General features: G+C 30.6%; 1 protein-coding gene across 1 annotated transcript; it reads right to left on the bottom strand.

Annotated features, from left to right (window-relative positions):
• Positions 1–964: 964 nt before the first annotated feature.
• Positions 965–16,578, bottom strand: LOC132758399 (adhesion G protein-coupled receptor L3-like). Its single transcript, XM_060750072.1, has 22 exons — positions 16,214–16,578; positions 15,921–16,021; positions 15,403–15,588; positions 15,042–15,128; positions 14,222–14,339; positions 13,771–13,884; positions 13,411–13,483; positions 12,989–13,091; positions 12,747–12,790; positions 12,060–12,171; positions 10,169–10,272; positions 9,741–9,843; positions 8,626–8,776; positions 8,199–8,268; positions 7,878–7,944; positions 5,290–5,375; positions 4,828–4,954; positions 4,575–4,616; positions 4,330–4,410; positions 3,992–4,058; positions 3,760–3,824; positions 965–1,910 (listed from the first exon to the last, which is right to left on the bottom strand). Exons 2-22 carry the CDS (start codon positions 15,963–15,965, stop codon positions 1,848–1,850), a joined length of 1,908 nt encoding a protein of 635 aa, XP_060606055.1. The 5' UTR covers positions 15,966–16,021; positions 16,214–16,578; the 3' UTR covers positions 965–1,847.
• Between the last annotated feature and the right edge of the window lie 8,559 nt (positions 16,579–25,137).

Below are 25,137 nucleotides of genomic sequence, written 5' to 3'. Positions count from 1 at the left end.
TTTATAATCCACATACATCAAATATATAGTTTTATACACGTTTATACTGGAAATATGTAATGTACTGATAAAAAAAGCACATTAACCCAAAATTACGTCATTCTTTTCGTCGTCTTTTATCTCTACGGACGCCATTGAATGGTTTAATAGTTCCATTTTAAAAAAGAGCTATCGGTGATCATGTGTTGCCTCATGATTTGAATGTTCCAGCCAATATGTAGCAGGAGACACAAATAACATTGACGGACGGACAGACAGACATATGACGGAGAAGTGATACTTGTATGTCACCACTACTTTGTAGAGGCTACACAAAAAAGAAAATCTCATAAGCAATAGGAAAATGGAAACGCTCATGAACCCAACCAAAATTCCATCTCGCATTTGTCCATAGAATTTTGGTTTGTTTTGGGGCGTTCACTTTGGCTATATCTTCGTGATCAATCCACCTGAAATGTTTTCTAGATAGCTAATCAATAACCATTTTTATGCAAGTAACCAGCTGCTTACCTTGCATAATTTCTGAATTAGCGGAAAGGCAAATGATATCAGACCCAATTTCCATGATCAATGAGTCATGGAGAAATTTCGCGCGCACACACATACTCATACACACGCACACAACAGATACATGCTCACTTTAAAACACGTATAGCCTTCCTTCAAGAGAAGTGCAACAACCATAACTGTTGACTTCATAACTGTAAGAGAGTTACTTATTTCCCTTTGCGTCACACAAATATTTTATTGCCTTGATTTATTTAACAAGATCTTAACAAGGAAAAATGCATTCCTAAAGAATTATATATAATAAATTGTATTTTACTGTCCCGTTTTCGATATGTGAAACAGGGGAATGTTGGTGCTGCTCGTAATTTTCAGTTGCATTACAAAAAAAAAGTCAATATACTAAATTTGCAGTTTTGAAGACATGGGTTATAGAAAAGTTTACGATTATTTGAAAGAAAGTATGAATCGTCTTTTATTTTCATATCTTTAATAGCTGCTAATTCAATATTTCAATTGTTCTAGTCGAACAACATATATCCTTGATTTCCTTTTTTTATCATTTAATGGACATACATATAGCACCGACATGGGGAAAGCTTTAAGCTTATAAAAAACAAGATTATTTGTTATGGTTCACGATTGAAGTAACAAGAACTTTTAAAGTATAGCATGATACTTATATTATAAGAAAATAGAAAACAAAACAGCTATTTACAAGAAAAGTACATAAATGCATACAACGATTGATGTTCAAAAATCATGATAATAAATATCACACACCTTTTATGGTTAAAATATCAACATGAATAAAAAGTGGAAATGAAAACACAATTTAAAATTAACTGTGTTATAATTATTTCAGGTATCGATTTATGGTCTGAAAGAAAAATAAGATTTAATCAAACATTTAATTGGCCACATCCGATTAAAAATCTAGAAAACTAAAATATAAAAAGAAAAGGTATAAAAAAGAGACAAAAAGCTGGCAAGATTGTCTTAAAATTTAAATAAAATGTTTAAAAAAATTACAATGCATGTATAATGATTCAAAATAAAATGAAAGAAAAAGAAACATACTTGCTGCCGTAGTAAAAGGATTAAAATCTATAATTTTATCTTGATGTTTAAATTTACAAACACATTGATTTATTCAAATAACTTGGTATACATAAAATAAGAAATTTAGAGGATGGATATAAACTTCTTGATCATGAATTATTTTCACAAACAAAAACCGAAAAGCGACATGCAAAGGCGTGGTACGACATGTGAGAGAACAATAGTCAAAAAATAATTCCATTTCAGGAAACACCTGAACACTCTGTGTACATGTATATCTATAACATTTCATGGGAACTGCATTTCTGTTCACCCAAAGCATTGATAGGTTCAAATCTCTTCTGAAAAATATACAACATGAAATCATAAGTACAGATTTTATACAGTTGTAAGGTATGTTTTGATGATATTGTTAATGCATAAAATAATGACAAAAAATGATGTAAAAATAAAATAAAGATAATATTGATTTTGTTTGATGTATCTGTTAAATGCATGTACTTGCATAATCACTTCTTGGTACTTAAACATACAGTTTGTTTTCATCGTACTCTTCAATTTAATAATTTCTTTTCAGAAAATATTTAAGATATAATGCAATTGTGCTGAACTACGACATATGTCGTACATTACAAGTTGCTTTCTTTCAATCAGCTGATTGCGTGTAATATTTCAGAACACGTGATGTATGATTACTATTGAGAACGTTGTACTGGAAGTATATATCTTAAAGTTAGGATGTTTTAAAAGATATTTTTCAATCATATCCGGGGAATTTAAAATGAATTTAAATCGGGGAAGGTTACATTATAGGATTCGTAAGTGTGATTGAGTATTCATTTTCTGCGTTTGAAAGAAACATGAATAAAACAAACAAGTAATAATACTTGTTTATACTAGGCTGTGAAAAAGAGAAAATCATAAGAAACGTCACATTTACGCCTTTTGCAAATAGTACCCCTACAAAAGGCACACTATGTTTTATCAATAATATGAAATTAGGCAAAGCCTATCTACGGGAAAGTCGGTTTAAAATAGTTTATTTTTTCCGTTTTCAAGGTGTCATTCGATGTTGTATGCACCGCTCCCGTTTTAATACCTCGCCTATGATCATTGAGCTACATTGAAAATGGCGGCGCCCAACTAGAACTGACACTGAAAATTTCATTGATAGGTATTGAATTCTATATATTTTGATTGTTTTTTATTTGATTTCCTTTTAAATATACACGTGTAGTCTTTAGCCGGGCAAGCTATAGCCCGTTCCCCGTATTAAAATATATTTTTTTTCATCTAAAGAAATATATATATTGATAGATACTAAGAGGATATTTTTTCGTTTTTCGTGAAATATGGAATCTATTTTCACTCAACATGATGAAATGCCACATATTTTCACGAGCCGGGACGGCGAGCGAAAATATGTGGCATATTATCATGTTGAGTGACAATATATTCCATATTTCACGAAAAACGAAAAAAATAACCTTTTTATTTAATTTAATTATCAAAGAAAAGTGGTAACGAAACCCCTAGCTTGCTACGCAACTGCAATTGAACAGCGCGCAGTAATATATTGATTATTTGTTTTGACTCTTTTTTGCACGCGCAATTTGGCGCTACATTGTGACGTCACGTAAACAACTCTTTAAACGTATGTACAGCGTTACTGACTGAATTAAAGATATTGGTGTTCGGATTTATTTTCTTAGTTAGACCATTTTCTATCTTTTTAGATAAATTCAACAAAAGTTGTTTTTTAATTTATCAGATTTTTTAAACAAAATGGCAAAAGAAGACCCTTAAAATAAATATGAGTTTTGACTCCGCCCACTTTCATATTTATATTTCATATTTATTTGCTACAAATACGAAATATATTTGACTGACATGGCACCATATTTCATGGGTAAAAATTAACTAAATTTGTGTAAACTGACTCGTGACATGTGAAGATTTATAAATATAATTTGTAACTGATATGCTGCTGAGTGTTACCTTATGAGCTGTATGACTAGCGTTGTAGCTTTGAAAAGAAATATAATATGAAAGATCAACTGATACCTTATTTTTCTTCAGTAGTAATATTGCCGATTTCAATAATATTTCAGCAATCCATAAGTAATTGAAAAAGTGATTCTCTACAAGATAAGTTGTAAAAAGTTTTTTTAATATAAACGAATATTTTACCATTTTTATATTGTCAGTAGAGTTTCTTTCGTTGCTTGCAATGTCTTTGTCTGATAAACGTGAGCCTGAAAAAAATAAATGAAAGGTGTTATAATAATTCAGAAATTGTAGTACATGTAGTTTAATTAATTATATACATTTAGATTTTCTGAAAATTTACACATGTCATTGCAGTTAAAATGCATACAAAAAAATGTTCTAACCAGTTTATTTGTCACATAAATTAACTTACTGCTTATGCCAGTGTCACTGTTGACTAGATACAAGGCTGATGATGATAAATATTTTTTCTTCTTTTGCTGAAAAAATATATAATTTTGTTATTTATTTAAGAATGATAGCTTTATTTCGAGTTACACATTATGTGAACAAATAGTATAAATATACTTGTCAATGCTAGTGAACGTAAAACATTTTCGTCTGAGGTATTCTACAATAACATGGTATTGAAAATTTATTTTTAATGTACAATTTTACTTCTTTATGTTTTTCTATTGTGTTTTATTTTATCTTATGGTTATATTAATGCAATGCTAGCCAGCTATTTCATGATGAACTAAAACAACTTACAAAACGATGTAGCTTTGAACTTTGATTAAATAGCATAGAAGATGTAGATTTTCTTTGCTTCTTTTCGTATGCATTCGTTATCTGAAATACATTGTATAGATAGCGTTCAGAAACTTTAAATTTACAGTAACAATAAAGATAAAGAGAAAAATGGTAAAACGTATTGTTTTGTTTGTTTGTTTTTTTGTTTTTTGTTGTTTTTTTTTTCAATATAAATGTAAATACTATATCTGAAAATTGAATACCTGTTTATTGAGTGCGCAGTGGAAAATAAAAATTACAACACCCTGAAATGATAAAATGATAAAATTGGTAAAAGTAATATGTATTTACACGAGAATACATTTGATTTTATGGTAACCTTTATATTATTTTTTCAATACAATCTGTAAAATATACATATCATTTAGACCATTTCATTTAATTTGTCAATCTCTTAAAATCGTATTTATAAAACAATAACATATTTTACATACATTCTAGATATCAAACACAAACCTGACATCCATTACAAAAAGAAAACAAATATTGAATCCATGATGTAGATTTGTTCACATAGAATATACCAATAACCCACGTACATCCAAGCAATGGAAGTAAAATACAGAGGCAACGAATTCCTGCTCTGAAATCAGTAATTTGCATGATTTATAAAATCATTCAGAACGAGGAGTAAGACAACGATATAAATATATTATACAATAATTTAAACCATTGCATATTAAATCATAACAGCAATGTAAATTATGTCCTGCAAATAATTTCAGTAAGAGAGTACATGTATTATTTTTGTGTTTCTGTAATACTTTCAGTGATAAGTATTATTTTAAAAGTTACTCAGAGACTGATGAATCAATTTATTTCATCTATCTGGCTAACTATCTAATAAAAATGTTATAAATTCAACTTATTAATTAACTTCATTGTAAAATAAACATTCAAAGAAAATAACATGCTTACACAATTTTAGCATGGGTTTGTTTTTGTCTCATCATTTTCACATTAAATACTGCTCTTATAACAAAGCCAAGAAGCACAGCATTTATCTGGTTAAAGAACGATACAGTGTCATGTAAAACATTGAAAAGATTAAATGACTATCAGTTAGAACATAACTTCTTAACACTGTTAGCAATACAAATTTGGTTAAAGCACATTATGCCAAAGCACATTAAGCTTCGTTTTATATACATATAAAAACTACATTTTTGTGAGAAGATAGCTTAAGGTGACAACGGAGTCAATTATCACTTAAAATACCTAAAATGAGATTTTTTGCTAAGTAGATTTATCAACCTTTTCTGAACACATTCGTGATTTAATTTTGGAAGCAGTTAGTCCAAAAAATGTGTTTTTAAACGTTTTTAAAACGGTACCTATACTATTGTAACTGCTACTCGCGTAACCTGTCGATTATCGATAACGCTCCGCCCCCTGTTGAGGCATCAATGAGGGAAATCGGTAGTTCCATATATCCGTGAATTACAGGTCCATACTTCTCGTAATACATGTATCGTACAACTACCGTACATCTTTTATGAATATCTCAACATTTAGCCTTTTTTATAAATTAAGAAATTGTCGGCCAATGAACGTAACATAAATAATTAAGCATAGCGGCAAATCGCACAACCACGGGGTTGAATAAAAATGTAGTTGCTAAAATATCCATAATGTGTGAAAATAATTTGTCTGTCCGTTAATCTGATAGATATTACATTGAGTTGATAGACTTTTGTACGGATTCAAGGGCTTACTTTACATTCAACCTTTTTCTATCAATGTCGAGTAAAACAACAACAAAAACAGACAACATTTTTATGTGAACGCCTATATGACTTGTGGTAAGGTGTACCTGACAAATTTCTAAACCATTTTAGATTGTCTAAGGATGATTATTTATCTTTGAATAAAAAAAGATATTAAAATATATTTTCAGTGAAAATAAATTGTTCGCCAGTAAATCGGACACAGTACTAATAAATCTGGGACAAAGTATGAAATTTATTGTCTATCCCGGTAGAAACTGGATCTCTATGCCGTGCATAGATGATATTCATAATAGAAGTCAAGAAGGCCATATCATAATGATCGAGTAATACCTTTTATTTCTATTAAAATATGTGAAGCATTATCAATTTGGTGGAAAAAATATATAATATCCTGTTCTTATTTGTACATCTACCATGGACTTTAAAAGACTGTCAAAAGCTCAGTTTTTTTGTTATTTTATTTTATATTTTAACGGAATTTCATACACGAATACACAGGCAGAGTGACACTGGTATAATACAATAATAATGCTGATGATAATAATAATAAACTTCAAAAAGGAAACAATTAAATACCCCGCTAGCGGTGCGCAAATGCGTTCCATTTCCCCCCACTGAGTGCCTCAAATTTTACCGATAGTCACGTGACATGTGCGAAAGATACCAGACGAACAGTAAATCCACGTTAAGAATTGAAGAAATTTCGGCTATAAACTAATATTAATCAGCAGCTTTTTAATTGGTCAGATGTCACTGGGTCATAAAATGTTGTTAGAGTATGTTACCGCAACTTGTGACCCTCTCTGGTGCGATATTTGTGTATTATGCAATTATTTAGCGTGAAACGTAGGGGTCCGAGAGAGAACAGCCGATTTATGACACTTCGTTTGATGCGGGTCGGACTAACTTTGAATCGGCATAACTTTTTTAAATAATCAAGCAATTAACATGCGGTTTAAAGCACATGAAAGGAAATTCATTTACGGAGGGAACCGTGTCAGGGATTTTTGTTTGCTCAATCAGCGACTTAATTATCTTTAATTACGTAATATGTATGGTGAAAAAAGTCGCATAAAATGTTTGACGTTACGTAATTTTTTTTTGAGAAAAGATAGAAAAAATTTGAGACACGGTTCCCCAGATAATATAAGTAAGGTTATTTTTTCCAAAAGTTTGATGACAAAAAAATAAAAAATGACTTTGATATGACGATTTAAAATTTTAGGATTTTTATTCAAAATCAATCATTTACAAAAGCATTTTTTTCAAATATGTTATTTTTTATGCTGATCAGCGACATTTAATGCATAAAGATTAAATAAATAACAATTATTACTAAAATTACTTGGTTTAAATTACATTTATGTGAGTACCACGGAAAGTGTCTGTTGTCACCTTAAAAGAATTTATTCCGTAATCAAAAAGAAAAGAGTCTCAGTTTTAAAGTTTAATCAAAAGTTTTTTAAGTCAATTCACATTTCTTTTTTTGTATATGGTAAAATATACTAACGATGAAATGATTAATTTTCACAATGTTCGTTTTTTTAAAATGTTTAGTAAAATCTGATGTCAAGAAACTTTCTACCTGGCTTATCGAAAGTCGTCGGTTCAGTTGCTGACTCGTGTCTAAAATAATGTAATTAAGGGACACAGAGGTCTTCCTCGACCAGCAAAGATAGAAAGTCGCTATATGACTTTAACTGCGTGTGTGTGACATACGAAAAACCTAACGAACCTAACGAAAAATTTAAAACAACCTCATGGTATTAAATATACCAGAATTATGATCAAAGCTGGTCCAACAAATGCCCAAATTAGACCATTGTCAACTGATAACCAACAACTGAAATAAAAATCAAACAAAAATCATAGCTCAAACATACTCAAGTTTTCCTGTATGAAAAGGATCCGTGGACAGTTACATGCCATAAAATCCATTTCTTTCTAGGATTACACAGTATACTTCATAACTTTTCTATAAATCTACAATTGCAACTAGGACTATTTCGATAAAAGTCGTCTTAGCATCATAAAATTTTGATGATGTCTTCTTGTTAAAATTAATTGATTAATTGAAAATGAAAGGATTAAACATACAAATGTTGAGTTCCATATCCTTTCATCTTCGTAATTGCCAAGGTAATCCCGACAATTAACGCCGGTATAACTGGAATAGATAATTTTATGATCACTTAAAAAATACAAACGTAAAAGTATTAAATTTGCAATATCATTGCTTGTTTTCTTGTCTTGCAATTGTTGGTCAATTATTTGTAAATGTTTGCATTTATGTTTTATTGTCGTGCCAAAAATGAAGCCATTCTTCAATTTTTGGAAATTTGTATTATAATTTTATTTTCTTCAAAACAAAAGTAAACAAGAAAAAAACCAATTGACTTTCAATTTAACTTATAGCGACATAAATAAATGGATGAAAGATTCATTGTAAAATATGGCTTCTACGTATACTTTACTTCACATTTGTGTTATAAATGAATAAAGTTAAATCTAAAGAAGAATTTACCCCAAGCAGCTGAAATAATCCATTTGATGCTTGGTTTTGTTGAAAACACGTATAAAACAGCAAAAGATATCTCAATACCTTCCGCAAACATTAGGAAAAACACAACGAGATATATGTACTGTAATAACACTGCAACTGCTGTACACAAATCCTATTTGAAGATATAAAATTTAGATTTAGTATAAAGGATAAACTTCAATTTTATGTACTGTAAAGACATAATTATGAGAAACTATGCAAAATGATGTCGTAACCAATATATCAATTCAACTATTTTGACATCAAATGCCACAAATTATTGCTAAATGTATACGTATAAATATTTTTTTAAGATATTTATAAATAAAAAGCCTGCAAAGATTGATATACCTTAATGTAGTGTTGGGAATCGGACTCGAAAATCACTATCGATAATCAGATCACCACAATCGATTGTCTTCCGATATTATAATCGAGTTTTGCATTTTTTGACCAATCCTTGTATGTATTTTTTATACAGTAGCGACCATATTTTGAGAATAAATAAGCTCTTGTCTCCTTGATTAAAGTAAGATTTACTCTTTGAATTCAAAACAAACAACACAAATACCTAATACATTATACTTCTTTGTGACAGGCGAAGATGAATTTGTTTTGATGTTCAAGAAACAAAGTCGTTCAAATTGCCCACTTATTCACTAGCCATGTTTTTTTCTGTAATTCTTTTTTGATAAGGCAAACAAAAAAGACTATAAGATCCTCTGGAATTAAAAAGATTTGGTCGGGAAACTTCTATTTGACCGCGTGTAAAAAAGTTACGCCCTAGGCAATTCAGCGGTGGTAGAACATTAAAATAATCGATTGTTAAAAAGGACTATCGATTGTTGCCGATTTTGGGGTGATCCGATTAGTTATCGATTTTCAGAGACAATCGGGACAACACTAATAGTTGAACAAAAGACAGGTTTTGTAGTGGATAACTGAAAATCTATTTCACCTAAATATAACATACAACGTTTCAAAGCTTGTCAAATAAACACTAAATGAAGTATGTAAAACGTTTTGTTATAGCATCTAACACAATCATGCCTCCAATTTTGCTCATAGACACTACAAATACTGAAAAAGAAATGTACCATGCTGTCTGTTCTGTTAACACCGCCGAGGAAAATAACATAGGATGTTACCATAGCAACACATAAGTGCATCAAAATAGTTGCTCTATCTGATTTCAAATACCTACAAGATTTAAATTCATTTAAAAGTCATTAAAATCGTTCCACTATATCGAAAGTACTTGTAGCTTTTTGAATGACCTTTGATTAATCCAAATAACAAATAATCAATATTAATGCTCAATGTATCTTAATTAAGATACAATATCATTAAATATATTATATGTATGTTAGTTGTTTGAAAGGTATTACTACCTGTATAAACCTTTAAATGAAAAGTAAAAAGGGTTATCTAATAAAGTGCATGGTACATGGTATCAGTACGGACGCATTTACTTAAAGGACTTAAACAAAAGGCAACTACATTGTATATAGACAAAAAACATTACCTCCACATGGATAAATGTACCAACACAGTAATAACTAGACCAAGGGTTGACAAAGAGCATCCGGCAAAAGTTATAATTCTCAATGTTTCTGTTTCTACGTTACTCTGAAATAAAATAAAGAGATATTTGTGTTAAAATCTTAATTTTCTTATCGTGCCATTTTCATAAAGGCTGATATGGGCTTGAGTCAATACCTAAACTTAACGTAGGTTATAAGATAGATAAATAAACACAGAAATGGCTAAAATTAGGAGCCACTGACAATAATGAAAGTGCTCTACAAAATATTCTCGGCACCATTACTGCAAAAATATTTAAAAATTAATCGTGACGTTCATTCTTTATTTTTTAAATGGAAAAACAATTCCGATTTGAAATATCTATTTTTTCTCTGGCCCACTTAAAAATGGTTTTTCTGTTGTTATGAAACGTGCCCTTATGTGAATTATGCCACTTCATTCCATATATTGCCAAATTGAATAATACACACGAACCAAATAAACCTGCATTGAAATGAAAATAATATAAAAATCAAAAACATATTGTATTTACATGTCACTAGACATAAAATACATTTAAAATATATACTCAGCGCTTGGTCCTATGTAAACTGCAATTAAGAAATAACTTTAATGGAGAATTATAACATAGATTAATACGAAAATAAATTTAATAAAAAACCATCTGTTTTCTGCAAACTGTTGTAAAATGGCATGCTGTTTATCGAACACATATACAAGTATAGAAACAATTTAAAGCATTAACCATATCCTAAATCTTAATGGCATAGCCCAATCACCAAAATGTATACCAAACATCTGGAATATGAAGGGATTCATTACATAAAAAATAACTACGTTATTGATTTGTCAGCTTAAAACCCTGCGGATGTATATATGATGTGCTTGTTAAAAAGAAAACAACTAGAAACAATCACCAAGAAAACAAATGGAAATCAGAATTTTCAGCCAACCTTGATTATATGTTTTGACAAATCATAATCATAACCTCAAAATTTGCTGTTTCCATCATAAACACCTTGTTATTGATATTTTGCCAAGTAACGAAACTCGCCAGATATAATATAGTTGAGAATCTGATGGAGCTAAGAGATGCTTCGACTCTAGTAATTCGGACTCATTTAGCTGCAATTCTAATGCCTTGTACATGACTCAATCAAACCGAGTCTGCAATTCTCTTGTAATTTTGTTGTGATTAATTTTTCCGAGAGATCACTTTGTTTCCGTATTTTTAACAGGAAAAAGAATCCCCCCCAGTCAAAAGGGGAGACAATGTTTTCAACACAAAATCAGAATGTAATGTTCATTTATTTTGGCAATACAACCGTGTCAAATCAGGAACTTTTTACAAAGTATACTACAAACGAGACGATGTCAGTCTACGTAATGTGGATATAAATATATTATAAAACTGTTTATATCTTACTCTTTGGAAAATAAATACCAGGGAACTTCAACGATTTTTTAATTACTTAAAATGTAAAGTTTGTTGCGAAAATGAAAAGCAAGGTCGATGTCCATAACAACAAGTGGAATATTTATATGCACAATGAAAACAACCTGTTTAAGTTTGCTTATTTATGTTTTTTTCTGGTGTAGCCATTGTTTGTTCTGACAATGAAAACAATCTGAGATATGTTTGTAAAGTAAAATGTATGTTTTGTAAATAAATATACGATCTGAAAACAAACATAAACACAAAAACTTGCTTTTATTTTATACTTACTAGAGTATAAGCCATGCAATTAAAACAGTAATACACGTCAATGAATGTTAAAACATTTCAAATGTTAGCATTTTTATATTAACATAATTATTGTGTACGGATGAGAAACTTTTAATCAAGAATTGCAAAAATCCGAATACTATACCTCTGTCCAAGGACTCATAAGAATTGCAAAGTTTGTAAGATGGTTGCATTCACATGTGGCTGATGCTGAGTCTGATGTTTTCAAGTAACATCCTTCTTTCATCCACGTTGTGCTTTATTGAACAGATGTTCAGTTATTATTGTATATCATATTAAAAATGTGAAACACTTAACAAAATATTACATGCATATTTTGCTTCAGAAACTTGTTTAGAGTACGACAAACATGAATTTTATAATGTTAAAATGATGGTTTTAGAGAATGATAGATCCTTGTAACCTAAAGAAAGTAGCAATGATAACTGTAGCAAAATGTTAACAAAGTAGTATTTTTGACTACCATATAAAACACGAATTCACTATAACAGTACCTACAGCAACATATGAACATAATGGTGCAGGTAAACGGCTAATGAGTAATCCTTTTTAAACCATATCTGGGGAATAATGGGACATTGAGTGGCAAGATATACATATCTACGTCCCCGCGAGGGGTTTGACATTAATGAAAGTTAGATAGAAATTACCTTATATGAATGTTTTATGCTCTTGCACTTTACCAAGTTTAAATTAAACGTAACTATATATGAATGTTTATATGCTATAGAAACAGTAAAAGTATGGCAAATTTAAAGATAGTTTTTGTAATGGCAATTCTTTTTTTAAGGATAAAAGGGTCCAAGTTTACCTGGTTTCAGTCATAAAACTACACATTTTTCGCAAATTACTTTTCTGAAAAATAAAGAAATATAGCATTGATAAGGTAGATTGAAACTGGGAATATATGAAAATTTGCACATTGGAATTAAGATTAAAAAACAATGGCGATTTTATAATTATCAAACTAAATGGGCTTTCATTACATTACTTAATACAAGTGCGTAGAAGAGCATTTGCATTAGTCTTGAAAAACACTATAATGTATGTTACCTTCAAGAGTTGAAATTTAATAGTAACTTTAAAGTCACTATTGCTTTTCCAGTTGTCCAGCCTAGCACCCATTACATCAGAATTCAAAAACCCGTCTTTAACACTAAAGATTATATAAAAGAAAAAATAGAATTATGCATCTTTATTTCAAATTTAAAGTTGTATTCCAAAGGGTATTTAAAAAGAAGTACATGGAATCGTATCAGGTAGATAAAAAATTGCTCTTAGTCTATCGAGTACATAGTCATGCTTATGAAACTGTGGTTGAGAGAGAAGTATGAGAGTATTAATCATCTTTGGATTATAACTACATTTGTTTATGGGTTGTTTCCCTTAGAATATATTTTATAATTACTCCATACTTGTAACAGCTAACAGTTCTTTATGAAAAAACTATGTCTTGATCAATCAAGCAGAAGTACCTATTATCTGTTGCTTCTGCTGATAGCAAACCAGACACATTTTTAAATAGCATACCATAGAACAGTCTCGATCCTGAAAAACAATTTGATAGGACATTAAAAATGTATATGATTTTCTAATCGTAATTTGAGAGCAAAAATGTTTAATTAAAAGGTTCACATTTTGTAAAATATACTGTTTTTCTTACTTTTTAACTTATTTACTTATATGTATATCATGTTGAAATATGTGATTTTTGCTTGTTCCATAGTATCTTATGCGTGAACTTCCATATCTACAAAATGTAATGTATGCCATTTATAATGTTCCTTTTTCTAGGCTTTGAAAATAGTCTAAATCATGATATTTCTTATACTTACCTTTCAAAGAATCAACGGATAGTTGTAAAGATGATACTTTTGATAAATTAGAATATTTATTGGCATCTGGAAATGTTAATCCTTCAGAACTTTTCACTTGACTGACCTGAAGAACTGATACCCAAAACGATTTGAGAGGCAAATAGAATAAAGTATAATGATTTTGATTTTGTCAAACACACTATAACACGCATTAAAATAGAATAAGGTACAAAGGTTTATAAATATTTACAATAAATAATGGTATTTTAGTTTTATATGAGTCCGTGTTATGTATAAGCACCAGGAATTAATGTACAGTTTGCTTTTCAAAACATATATGTTTATGTATTACTTGATGTAAAGTGTGATAGCTTAATACTGAAATGCTTAATTAACTAAAATTAAGAATCAAAGAAGAAATGGAGATCAATTAAATACTTGTATCAACTTTCTTGATGATACAACTTACGAACATTCTCGGTGTGTATTGTTCTCTCTTTGTTAGAAGTTGTTTCATTTAAAGTTCCTCCAAGAATTATAGAAAACGAACTGACGGTATTAAGAAGCTTCCATACCCATTGATCGCCCTATACATAAAACAATGATACAAAAATGCTTACAAAATGTATCATAATTAAAGTCCGACCGCTTAGCCTGGTAGGGACAGCATCGGATAAGTAGTACTAGAGTCACCTGCTCGTTCCTCTGGCGAGCAAAATTTCTCGGACATTCACTCTTATGGTCATTTATCTATCACCATAGAAATCAGATGTAATTAGTAGACTTTCAACCTTATAAGAAATAGATAATTACTGGTTATAGTTATCAAGGAAAGCCGGTTAGGCATGCATATGGGCCGCGTAAATATTATCAAAACGTGATAAAATCGGCGCAAAAAGAAAACAATTCTAGATTAAAAAAACATGTATGAAAAAGTACATACGAACTGCAAAGAAATAAAAAGTAATCATTATGAAAAATTCAGATTGAGGCAAATTGATGCATTCAATACACTCAGAACGCATGTTGCTTATTGTATGGATAGTGTAGTGTAGTATTGTTATTTCAACGGCAACAGTATCTTATTTTGGCAAATGATTCTGGAAATATAAACGAAAATTCCATGATTGCATTTCTATAAATGTTCAAGCCTTTGCCAGTTTTCAATAGCAAAGATGTTCATCAAACCGAGCATTATGAAAGTTCTATGTTCACTATTATATTGAGGTCAGAGTTTGGAACGTTTCACTTCAACATCAATATCTTTATGTATATATTTTTATAGTTACCTTTATACCCTGCACGTTTCCAGAAATGTTTTGCCACACTGCTTTATTCTTAGTATCAAGAAGGTTACTTACGGTCCTCATGAAGTTCTGAAAAATATAAAGTTATACATTTTCGTTCAATTGTGGAGTATTTCATAATGTATTTAAAATGCAGTTTGAAATAATGCTATTTATTATTAGTTTATTGTATAAAACAATAAAACTTAGAAATTGTAAATATTAGAACCTACACCTGAAGAGTGATCATATGATAATAAAGGTTTTAAGAACTTAAAGATTAATCATAATTTTGATCAAACATATTAATGTTTATGGGTCAGTAATGTCTCATCTTAACATTGCAATGTATATGTGCATTTACTATTGACTGATTAGGAGTGACAGCCCAGTTCTCTAATTTAACTATTTTGTCCAACGCTTGGATTATAGTCGTAAGCTCTTCATGATGAAGATGGCTGTTTGAATCTTCATGTGTTGTTACTTCTAAGGTCTTCACAAGAGCACTTTCTATTTCCTCATTAGAATTTCCGCCATTGATCTGACCAATCTTGACAAAAAAGTAAGGAAAAAAAGAATACAGAATTATCAGCTTATATAGAATATACTAGCCCGACTTAACCTTTAGTAGATGGTAAGTCTTTAATATGATATAAATTGAGATCACAGAACGCAGCATATTTCCATAAATAATCACTCATATGTTCATTCCTTAGCGGGACATGTCTTACATAATAATCTTGCATGTGGTAAATACTCAGAGACTCAGACTCGTTTATGGTAAACAAGTTATATAGCGTCATTTGAATAGACTGAAGATAATTCGTTAAAAATTAGAAACAATTTTTTTTACACTTAAATTTGCTATTATACTTAACTTACAATATGCTCTATTTCCGCTATATTTGTACGAGAGCAGCTATTCATTTGTTGCACACATGTTCCCTCGCTTGAGTAATTATAAGAAATATAGCCTGACGTATCTGAAATTGAAAATGTTTGATTTTATGATATTTATTTAAAAATGATTTTATATGAATAGTTATGAAATAATTACAAAATTGTTCATTGTTGAATGAGCTTTTTTTTTCAAAATTATACGACTTGGTATGACAAATATGAGTTAAGTACTTTAATTCTTAAGAAAAACAGCAAAGTATGTAATAGAGATATACTAGCGACATATAACGAACAAGGAACTTTTGTTCCAAATGATAGTTCAGTTTTTGTTTCCACTTCCTTTTGACAACTGGTCACTGAAATTGAAAAAGGAATGCTGCGGTTATATATAAAGTACAAACATTTCAATTACAAGACATATTTTCAGAATGAATTTTACACGAATAATTGTGCTGTAGTTTTATTTTTTTCGTGTTGTATATAGTTCAGACAAAATAGACATCATTCCATGTGGTAGATTTTAGGAGAACATCTTAATTATCCACTTTTTAATCATTTGTATATTGATTAGAAATCAATTTATTTGTCTTTATTTACTATTCTCGCTAAACAAAACAGTATCTTAAAATGTACATTCAAGTATTATTATTGTTGTTGTTGTTGGTGGTGGTTGTGGTTGTTGTTTTAGTATTACAAAGCATGTAAACAAAAGAAAAAGTATCACAAGACAGTCACATGCAAAAAACAAGTACTCATTTTTCTCAGGATTCCTGTTTTGAACGTACCGGATATTCGGTACATAGAGAAACCTCTATAATTTGTTGATAAATTCCCTCCCATCACAAAACCAGTTTTACTGACAAAAAATACTTACCACAACACCCATTTTTTTTCTAAAAATGTCTTAGGTGTTTTTGTCATCTTTTAAAAGTTTAAAACAACATATTGTAAAATTAGTTTATGTTAGCGATATATATCTGAATATTGATTTTTAAATTATTTAATTTATCAACCAATTTTCAACAGTTGTCACTTGTATCAAGGATGCACCCCTACTGTTGTACTCTTCATCGATCAGGGGGGAAATGTATAAACAAACAACATCCTCGTAGTATTGCGTTAATTTACATTGCTGCCTGATAAAACGTCTTTTGGATTTTTACAAAGATCCAGCCACCAACCAAATGAATTGTCAGATCATCAAAATGTTAACGTAAACTACGATCATTTAGAAAGCATGAAAGTGATGTATACGTAGTTGGATTAAAGTTAAGCCATCAGCCATTTAAAAAAAAGTGTCGATAAAAACACAAAATTGAATAAAGATAAAACTTGTAACTAAAAAAAATGAACTAAATGCAGAATTTGATGGTTTTCTTCAATTACAATTATGTCGATTTACATTTTTCAAAGGGGTAAATTATTTGTTCACTATGATAATTCACGCAAGAAACAATACTAGAAGAGCTTATCGAAATGCTTGCAGTACGTAAAATTACATGTTCTTGTTTGCTCGTCACTTGGATTTTGATGTTTTTATCGTTATTTGTAGGAAAACGCTTGAATGTATCTTGTAATAATGGTGTTAAAACATGAAAAAGAAGATCAGCAGGGAAGGAACCACAACACACTACCAAGCAACACAGGACCACTGATAAGGAGCCCAGCATGCATGACCTTATAAGTGGAATATCGGAAATGAAATTGTTATCTTACCTAGAACAAATACCATTTCTTTACCAGGATTAACATTGGCAGCGTAGGTTTTTGTGCAGGAGACTGATAAGCCATATGTAGAACGTTTAAACCAATAATTAAGAGCACTCCACTCAAGTGCAGTATTTTCTTCAGAATACGGCCGATATGAACTATTTCTATAATTGTCTTTTATCTCATGTGGCCGGCACCAAAAATCACCAAATAGAAGTTCTTCATATGGAACCACTGTAAATATCAATATAAAGGAAAGATAAAAATAGATAATATAGACTGCTTGGTTTGATATTTTTTTACGTCACGATATTGAATTCTAATCAAAATTAAAAATTGTCCTGTTATTTTTATCTTTTTTTCAACGGTTACTGCAGGATAAAAATATACAAAGCAAATGTAAAAAACAAGTTAAAGAGTCATTCATGGGTATGTAATACAAGGATGTTTGTGCGCAGTTGTCACTAATACGAGCATTACTTTACGGCACAACATTTGCAACAGTTAAGTTTGGGTATTTCACATTTCACTTCTTTTAACCTTACTTTCTTATTTTGAATTCATACGGCATCTAATCCTTGTCATCCGTTCGATTAAGTTTCATGAATTGCTTTATGACATGATTTGGTTGAATTTACTATAACCGACAATACTAACTTATGAATTACTTAACATATCTTTTACTTGTAAATATGTCAATCATGATTTCTTATAATTATCAATTTAAAACAAAATTATGCAATACTCGCCATATGTAAATAGCAGCCTGTCGTTACTTGACCAATTCTGCTCTATTGTTCTCACAGTGCATGACATTGCTTCAATAAGCATATCCAAAGAAAGCCTCTCAAATATAATTGTATTTGAATTGATTTCTGAGCATCCGAACTTGTATTTCAGATTAGTGAAACGGGTGTCAAGTTTAATAGTTGATATGCAGGAGTCATTGCGGACAACATCTAAAGTATTGATCGAGGGAGCATAATAGTGCCATACAAAATAATCAACGGTTTCATTTCCAGTGTATCTACACGTCAGTGATAGAGAGTCATTCTGAATTGGCTCTGTCACAAGATTTACAGAAGAGCTGTAGGTATCTGTAACTAATAAAAACATCGGACCACGTTTTCACAAAGAAATTAAACGGGAAAACCAGAATCAAAATCATATTTTGTAATTTCTCATCATTTGTTTAAACATATGTTTAAAATTTAGCTACTTAAAGTTGATAAAAACATTGATCTTATATTTCCATTGACCTCTATTTTGCAATCTAGAATCTTAACTGAAAAATTGGGTTGGTTTTCGAGGAAATCACCCATAATAAATACTTCAAAATATAAATAATATAAAGCTTTGCTACAATAGCATGATCAAAGTAAGTTTCAAACAGCAATGAATAATTTAATTCTGATTTTTATTTCTTGACAACACGGATCGTATCGAATTGTGCAGAATTTGCACGAGTTAGATTTGATAAAATAAAACATGTAGAGTAAACTGATTTCTGCAAAAGTTATCTATACAAATCATTAAAAAATATGAAACATGAAAACGTTTGTTTTTTGTTTGTTTTTTTTCCCTTAATTCCTTCAAGTTTAAAAGGTTCTGCTTCAAAGTATGTTATAAACTTTCTTACCGAAATATATTAAGTTGAAGAGTATTGTTAATGTTTTATCCATTTTTTAAACAAAGTTGAGTCTATTAGATTTGCGTGCCAATTCAGTCCTTAATTGAAGTGACGGTAAACACATAAAATTCACACGCATAAATGAAACTTTTTTTTCTAATCTTGAAAAGTATAAGGAATTTTTATCGATAAGCATTGATAGATTTGGCGATATATGTTTGAATTTTTATTCATTTTGTTTATTTAAAAAGCTTGATAGATAAGTACTGAAAGAAGTGAGTTAACATTGTGAGATATGTTCTTTTAAGACTATTTTAATTAATGAGAATGAAATAAGCATTTAACTAATTTTTCATATCTATCGAATAGAAATATTCATTAGTTTAGCAAGATTTTATATATATTTTGTTGATTTATCGATAAATGTTTTAAATTTCCATTTGGACAAATAAAAACATATAGATGAAAGTGTTCAAATAGGAAAAGACAGTTACATGTTTATTAAAAACAAATTTTTAATGGTCCTATATTCTGGATAGTATAACAGGTAATAGTATTAAGAAAAATGATTGTTATTTTCATGCAATTTAATTTCTCTTTTCTAGTAATAATGTTTCTTTATTTATCCAGCTTCGAAGGATATATTTACTAAATAAATGTAACTTAAGTTCTATTGGGTTTTTTTATCTGAAACGTTTGGTGTTTAAAAGTTACCTTTACACACTGTTTATCTTACTCATTTAATGCAGTCAATTTGTTTAAAATCAGCTCCTACATTATGCTACGCATTAGGATCAGACATCCATCCATAGGTTGTCACCTTCGGGTGGTCTTTCAAACAACCAGTCGTTGGCGAGCGTTCATTATTTTGAAAGCATTGCGGTTTCTTATTTGAACCCTTGAGAAACCAATGCTGAGTAGGTTATTTTCACGATCTTGAGAACAAACATGGCGATGTCCATATAGCCGAAAAGGTAAACTGGCAAAACAATCTTGCACTTTAAAAATGACTCTATAATTTCAAGTTAATTTGTTAGAAATTACTTAAAACATTTTTTATCTAACAGAAATCAGCAACTTGTTTAACTAACATGGATAACGGTATTTTGATACATCTTCTTATGCCTATCTATAAAAGCCGGTTTGGTTGCATGGCTAAAACTAGCTTTCTCGGGAAATCCGAATTATAAAGAAGATGAAAAATATACGGTAGTCATTAGATCTACGTGGAAGAAATACGAGTAAGTAGATCTGAACTTTAGTCTGATTGTGAATGCTGTGTATATACGTTATGCTTATCAAACCAAATTAAAAGCCTAAATGATTTCAATAAAGGACCCTTATGGTTACAATGTAGCTTTTAATTTGGTTCTTGACGACTACATTAAACATCTGCTAAGGAAGCGTATAATAAGCGAAACACAACGAAACAACTTTACAAGTTTATAGTAATGTCGTCAGCCGCAAATTGGTTCACACATCAGGTGTTCACTTATAGTGCACCGTTTTGTTTGAATAGTCATACATGCATAGATCGAGCACAAGGTGCACAAAGTTTACATGTCGTTTGTAGCAGTTATTTTGTATCAGTTCGCAAAAATGTTGTGTATTCTATTATATGAGTTTAAGTGGTTACAGTAACTTTAAATAAACGTATTTCACATAATTAATTTTAATGTAAAATTTGTAATTAAATTATGTAATCCAGAATTGTAACGCGGTATGACCAATTTAGCTGACGTTAAAGCGGAAGTAATATTCACAATTTTAACATTCTTTATTTAAAGTTAAATAAAGCGTTATCATATAGGTGACACAGGTTAACCACTTCCGGTACCAGGAGGATATAGTATAATACTGGTGACAAAGGTTAACCAGAAAAATCCAATCTATAAACAGTTGTTTTTTCTTCATCTTCTATCAGTTTTACGACGGAAACAAGATATTATAACGTTGATTTTAATATATTATTGAAACTACTTTAGTTACATTTTAAATACAAAAAAAAATATCATTTTGTTACTGCTTGATAAAAATACGCTTGTTTACTTACTTCTTTAATTGAAGAAAAGACATACATTGCAAAACTTAACACATGTATGCTTATACTGATTTAATTTGTCTTTAACTATCGTCAACACTTATTTGTCCTTATCATATTTACTTGTGATAACGGATCACAGGTATTCAAAATGAGATGTGTGAACATATTTCAATTTATAACCAACCGAAACCAAATACGACTTGTTAAATCACGCCGGCGTGCTTATCACCGTGTTAAGTCTTTAAGATAGATAATATTTAATTGATTAGAGTTTAATTTGTATGGCTGAAGGTCGTTGGTTTTTTACATGTACATGTTCGTCCCTAAACAAATGTTCAAATTTGAAGTTATAACATGTGTTTTCCTCTAATTGTTCAGGTCCGAAGTTGCCATGTACTAGATGTTTAATCGGTGTGACTTAAAAAAAATCCTGTCAAAGGAATAATGCATATAATATTATTATTATGTTATTAACCTTTGCAATTTCACATACAACCAGTTTAACTTAAACAGCACGTCTTTATTAAATGAATTTCATTTTGCCTTGGTAAGATTTTTTTCTTCAAAATAATGAGTCTCAACAATTGAAAAATATTTGAAAATATATCAAATTACTTTATATTGTTCTTGTGCCTTTATCAGTTTATCGTCAAGTTATCTATATAGCATTTAATAAGTCAAAGTAACATACTTGAGATATAACGGTAAAATTGGTGCATTGTTTTACATAAGACAGATGGATGCTTATTAATAAATATTATTGCACATCGGAAAAGGTCTTCTACTTTTTACACCGGTGCTAGAAAACCCCGTGTTATACATGTATCTCCATGTAGGACAATGTACGTCCTTTTAAGTATTTTTTGTAATGAATTGCGAGTCTTGGACGTTATATTGCCGTCTAAAATGAGGTTGTAAATTCATACGTAAATCTATAATACTTGCTAAATAAATATACATGTACTAGTTTTCGTAATTAATTTCCGGAATGTATTTTCATATATAATTTGCAAGAAAAAAAAATACTGGCTTTAGTCAGAAAAGAATAAACGAACGACTTTAAATGAATGTATTAAATCACCGAAAAAAATTATGGTCTGATATTAAATATTAATATTATTAGATATTAAATGTTTTAAAACATTAGACAAAGCTTTTTTGACGTGATATGACGGGGAAATACTTTTTTAATGTTTCTAAGATATTATATGTAAATATGGGCCATTAGATAACTCGTGTGCAAAATTTCAGATCATTCGCACAGGCCTATTGTCATGTCTATTCATATATATGTAGAACCAAGTATGCTAACTAATTTAAGCAATAATGTGTATAATATTAATTGGAAGAAAGCATCAAATGATAGTATTGTGCAATATCAGTCTTTATTATTATCTGATAATGAATTTTTTGAACTTGAATATTGTGACTTCGATAAAGATGGTATTGATCGAGCATATACAGTGATTTCCGCTAGCTTATTGAACAGTGCGTGTCACGGGTTACCACAGAAACGTTTTAAGGAATATTTAAAACCCTTCTGGAATGACGAACTATCGTCCTTACACAAGAAAATGCTATTGCTACGCGAGGAATGGTGTCGTGATGGGAGACCACGTAGAAACGACAATGTATTTTACGTTAAATATAAATCATCTAAACGGGACTTTCGCAAGATGCTGAGAAAGTGCTCAGAGGATTTTCTTATTCAACAGGACAACGAGTTGGATAGAACTGCAGAAATCGATTCAACTCAATTTTGGAAACTAGTGAATTCCAGAAAACGAAAGAGTCAATGTAAAATGACTGAAGGTATAAACTTCAACGGTAAAATAATAAGAGACCGAGAACAAATTTCAAAAGAGTGGGGACTGTATTTCCAATCTTTGTATACATTTAATGAATCCCAAGAATATGATGAATATTGGAAGCAGTCAGTGACAGCGACGGTAAATGAAACACTAGGGCGTATCACAACCGATAAAACAGTACGCGTGCTTCCAGATACAGTTTCTGAGGCTATACAGACCCTGCCAGTAGGAAAAGCTTGTGGTGAGGATAATTTAGTGTACGAACATTTAATTTACTCAAAACACATTGTTTCTAGAATTCTAGCCAATATCTTCACACATATGCTTAGGATTGGCTACATTCCAGACGATATGAAAAAAGGCGTGATTATAACCTTACATAAAGGAGGAACTAAAAGGAAGGATGATCCCAATAACTATCGTGCTATAACATTATCATCAGTAATTTTGAAATTGTACGAGCTGGTGTTGTTATCAAGATGTAAAAATACTTTACTGGAAAAACTTAGTTCTCAACAAGGTGGTTTTCAAAAGAAACTTGGTTGCTTGATGACGTCATTTCTATTACGCGGGAGCATATTGTTTGCCCGTGAAAACTCTTCTAAGTTGTACGTGTGCTATTTAGATGGACGTCAAGCCTTCGACAATGTCTGGCATTCGGGATTATTTTACAAACTGATGCAGTGTGAAGTAGACAATACAACAATAATCTCCATTGTCGAAATGTATAAACGAGTGACTAGCTATGTTAAGTATCAGGGTATCAAATCAGACAGTTTTCCCGTATTACAAGGAACTAGACAAGGAGGGAAAAGTTCGCCATTATTTTACCTCCTCTTCATTGATGGGTTGATAAAGGAATTAGAGAAGTGTGGATATGGCTTTTGTGTATATGACCTAAATGTTTCAACCCCAACTGTAGCCGATGATATGGTCCTAGTGTCATTGTCGAAATGTGGTATGGACAAAATGCTCGATATATGCTCCAATTATTCCCGTCAATGGAGATATAACTATAATGTCATGAAGTGTGGAATAATTGTTTATAACGAAAGAGATACAGAATCAAAAGATAATCGTGTGTTCAAATAAGGAAATGAAGTGATCAAAGAAACAAAAAGTTATAAACATTTAGGCATAGAGGCTGAAAAAACCCTCAACACAAAGAAACCAATATTTGATGCAGGGAACAAACTTCGCGGCACTTTGCTTAGCATCCATAATAATGGCATAAATTCTCAACTTTTAAACCCAATCACCTCAAGAACTATTTATTGCTCTGTTGTCATTCCTCGTGCATTGTTTGGTTGTGAACTTTGGAATAGTTACTCGTCTACAGATATGCAACAGCTGGAAATTTCTCATAGGTTTTGTGCGAAATTCATTCAGGGACTCAAACCAAGAACTCCAACAGACTTAGCCCTGAATGCAATTAACCTCAATGATATTGAAACTATCATAAATTACAGGAAGCTTCAATTTTTCGGACAACTGTGTCGTTTGCCCTGCATATATTTGGTAAAACACGTATTTATCGACAGACTGACCAAATATCTACTCTTTGATAAACAAATATTTGGATTTATCCCTGACATTTATCGCCTGCTTCAAAAGTATAATCTTGAAGAAGTATTGATAACTTTTGTGAATTGTAGTATATTTCCTTCTAAACAGTCTTGGAAATCGGTACTGATTAAAACTGTTTTACAGAGAGCGAATAATGATAGATTTGAAAGGTTGCTCTCAAAAAGGCAAGAGCTCCAACGGATTGTTCTGTCTGATAGTCCATCGCAACTATGGAAAGTGGCCCGACATAATCCGAAACAACAATATATTTGCTCCTTCTTGTTAGACTTAATTGGTACTTGTTTGACACCAAGCTATATTTCTTTATGTAAAAACTGTGAACTTTTAAACGATAGTGTTGTGGCGCATGTGATATGCTTTTGTACAAAAACCTCTGCAAGGAGAAAACAATTATGGGATGCAATAATTGAATCGAAA

This window comes from Ruditapes philippinarum, unplaced genomic scaffold, assembly GCF_026571515.1.
Source record: "Ruditapes philippinarum isolate M1 unplaced genomic scaffold, ASM2657151v2 ctg1000_1_1_1_1, whole genome shotgun sequence".
In the NCBI taxonomy this organism is placed as follows: domain Eukaryota; kingdom Metazoa; phylum Mollusca; class Bivalvia; order Venerida; family Veneridae; genus Ruditapes; species Ruditapes philippinarum.
This window is presented reverse-complemented; position numbering and strand designations above follow the sequence as displayed.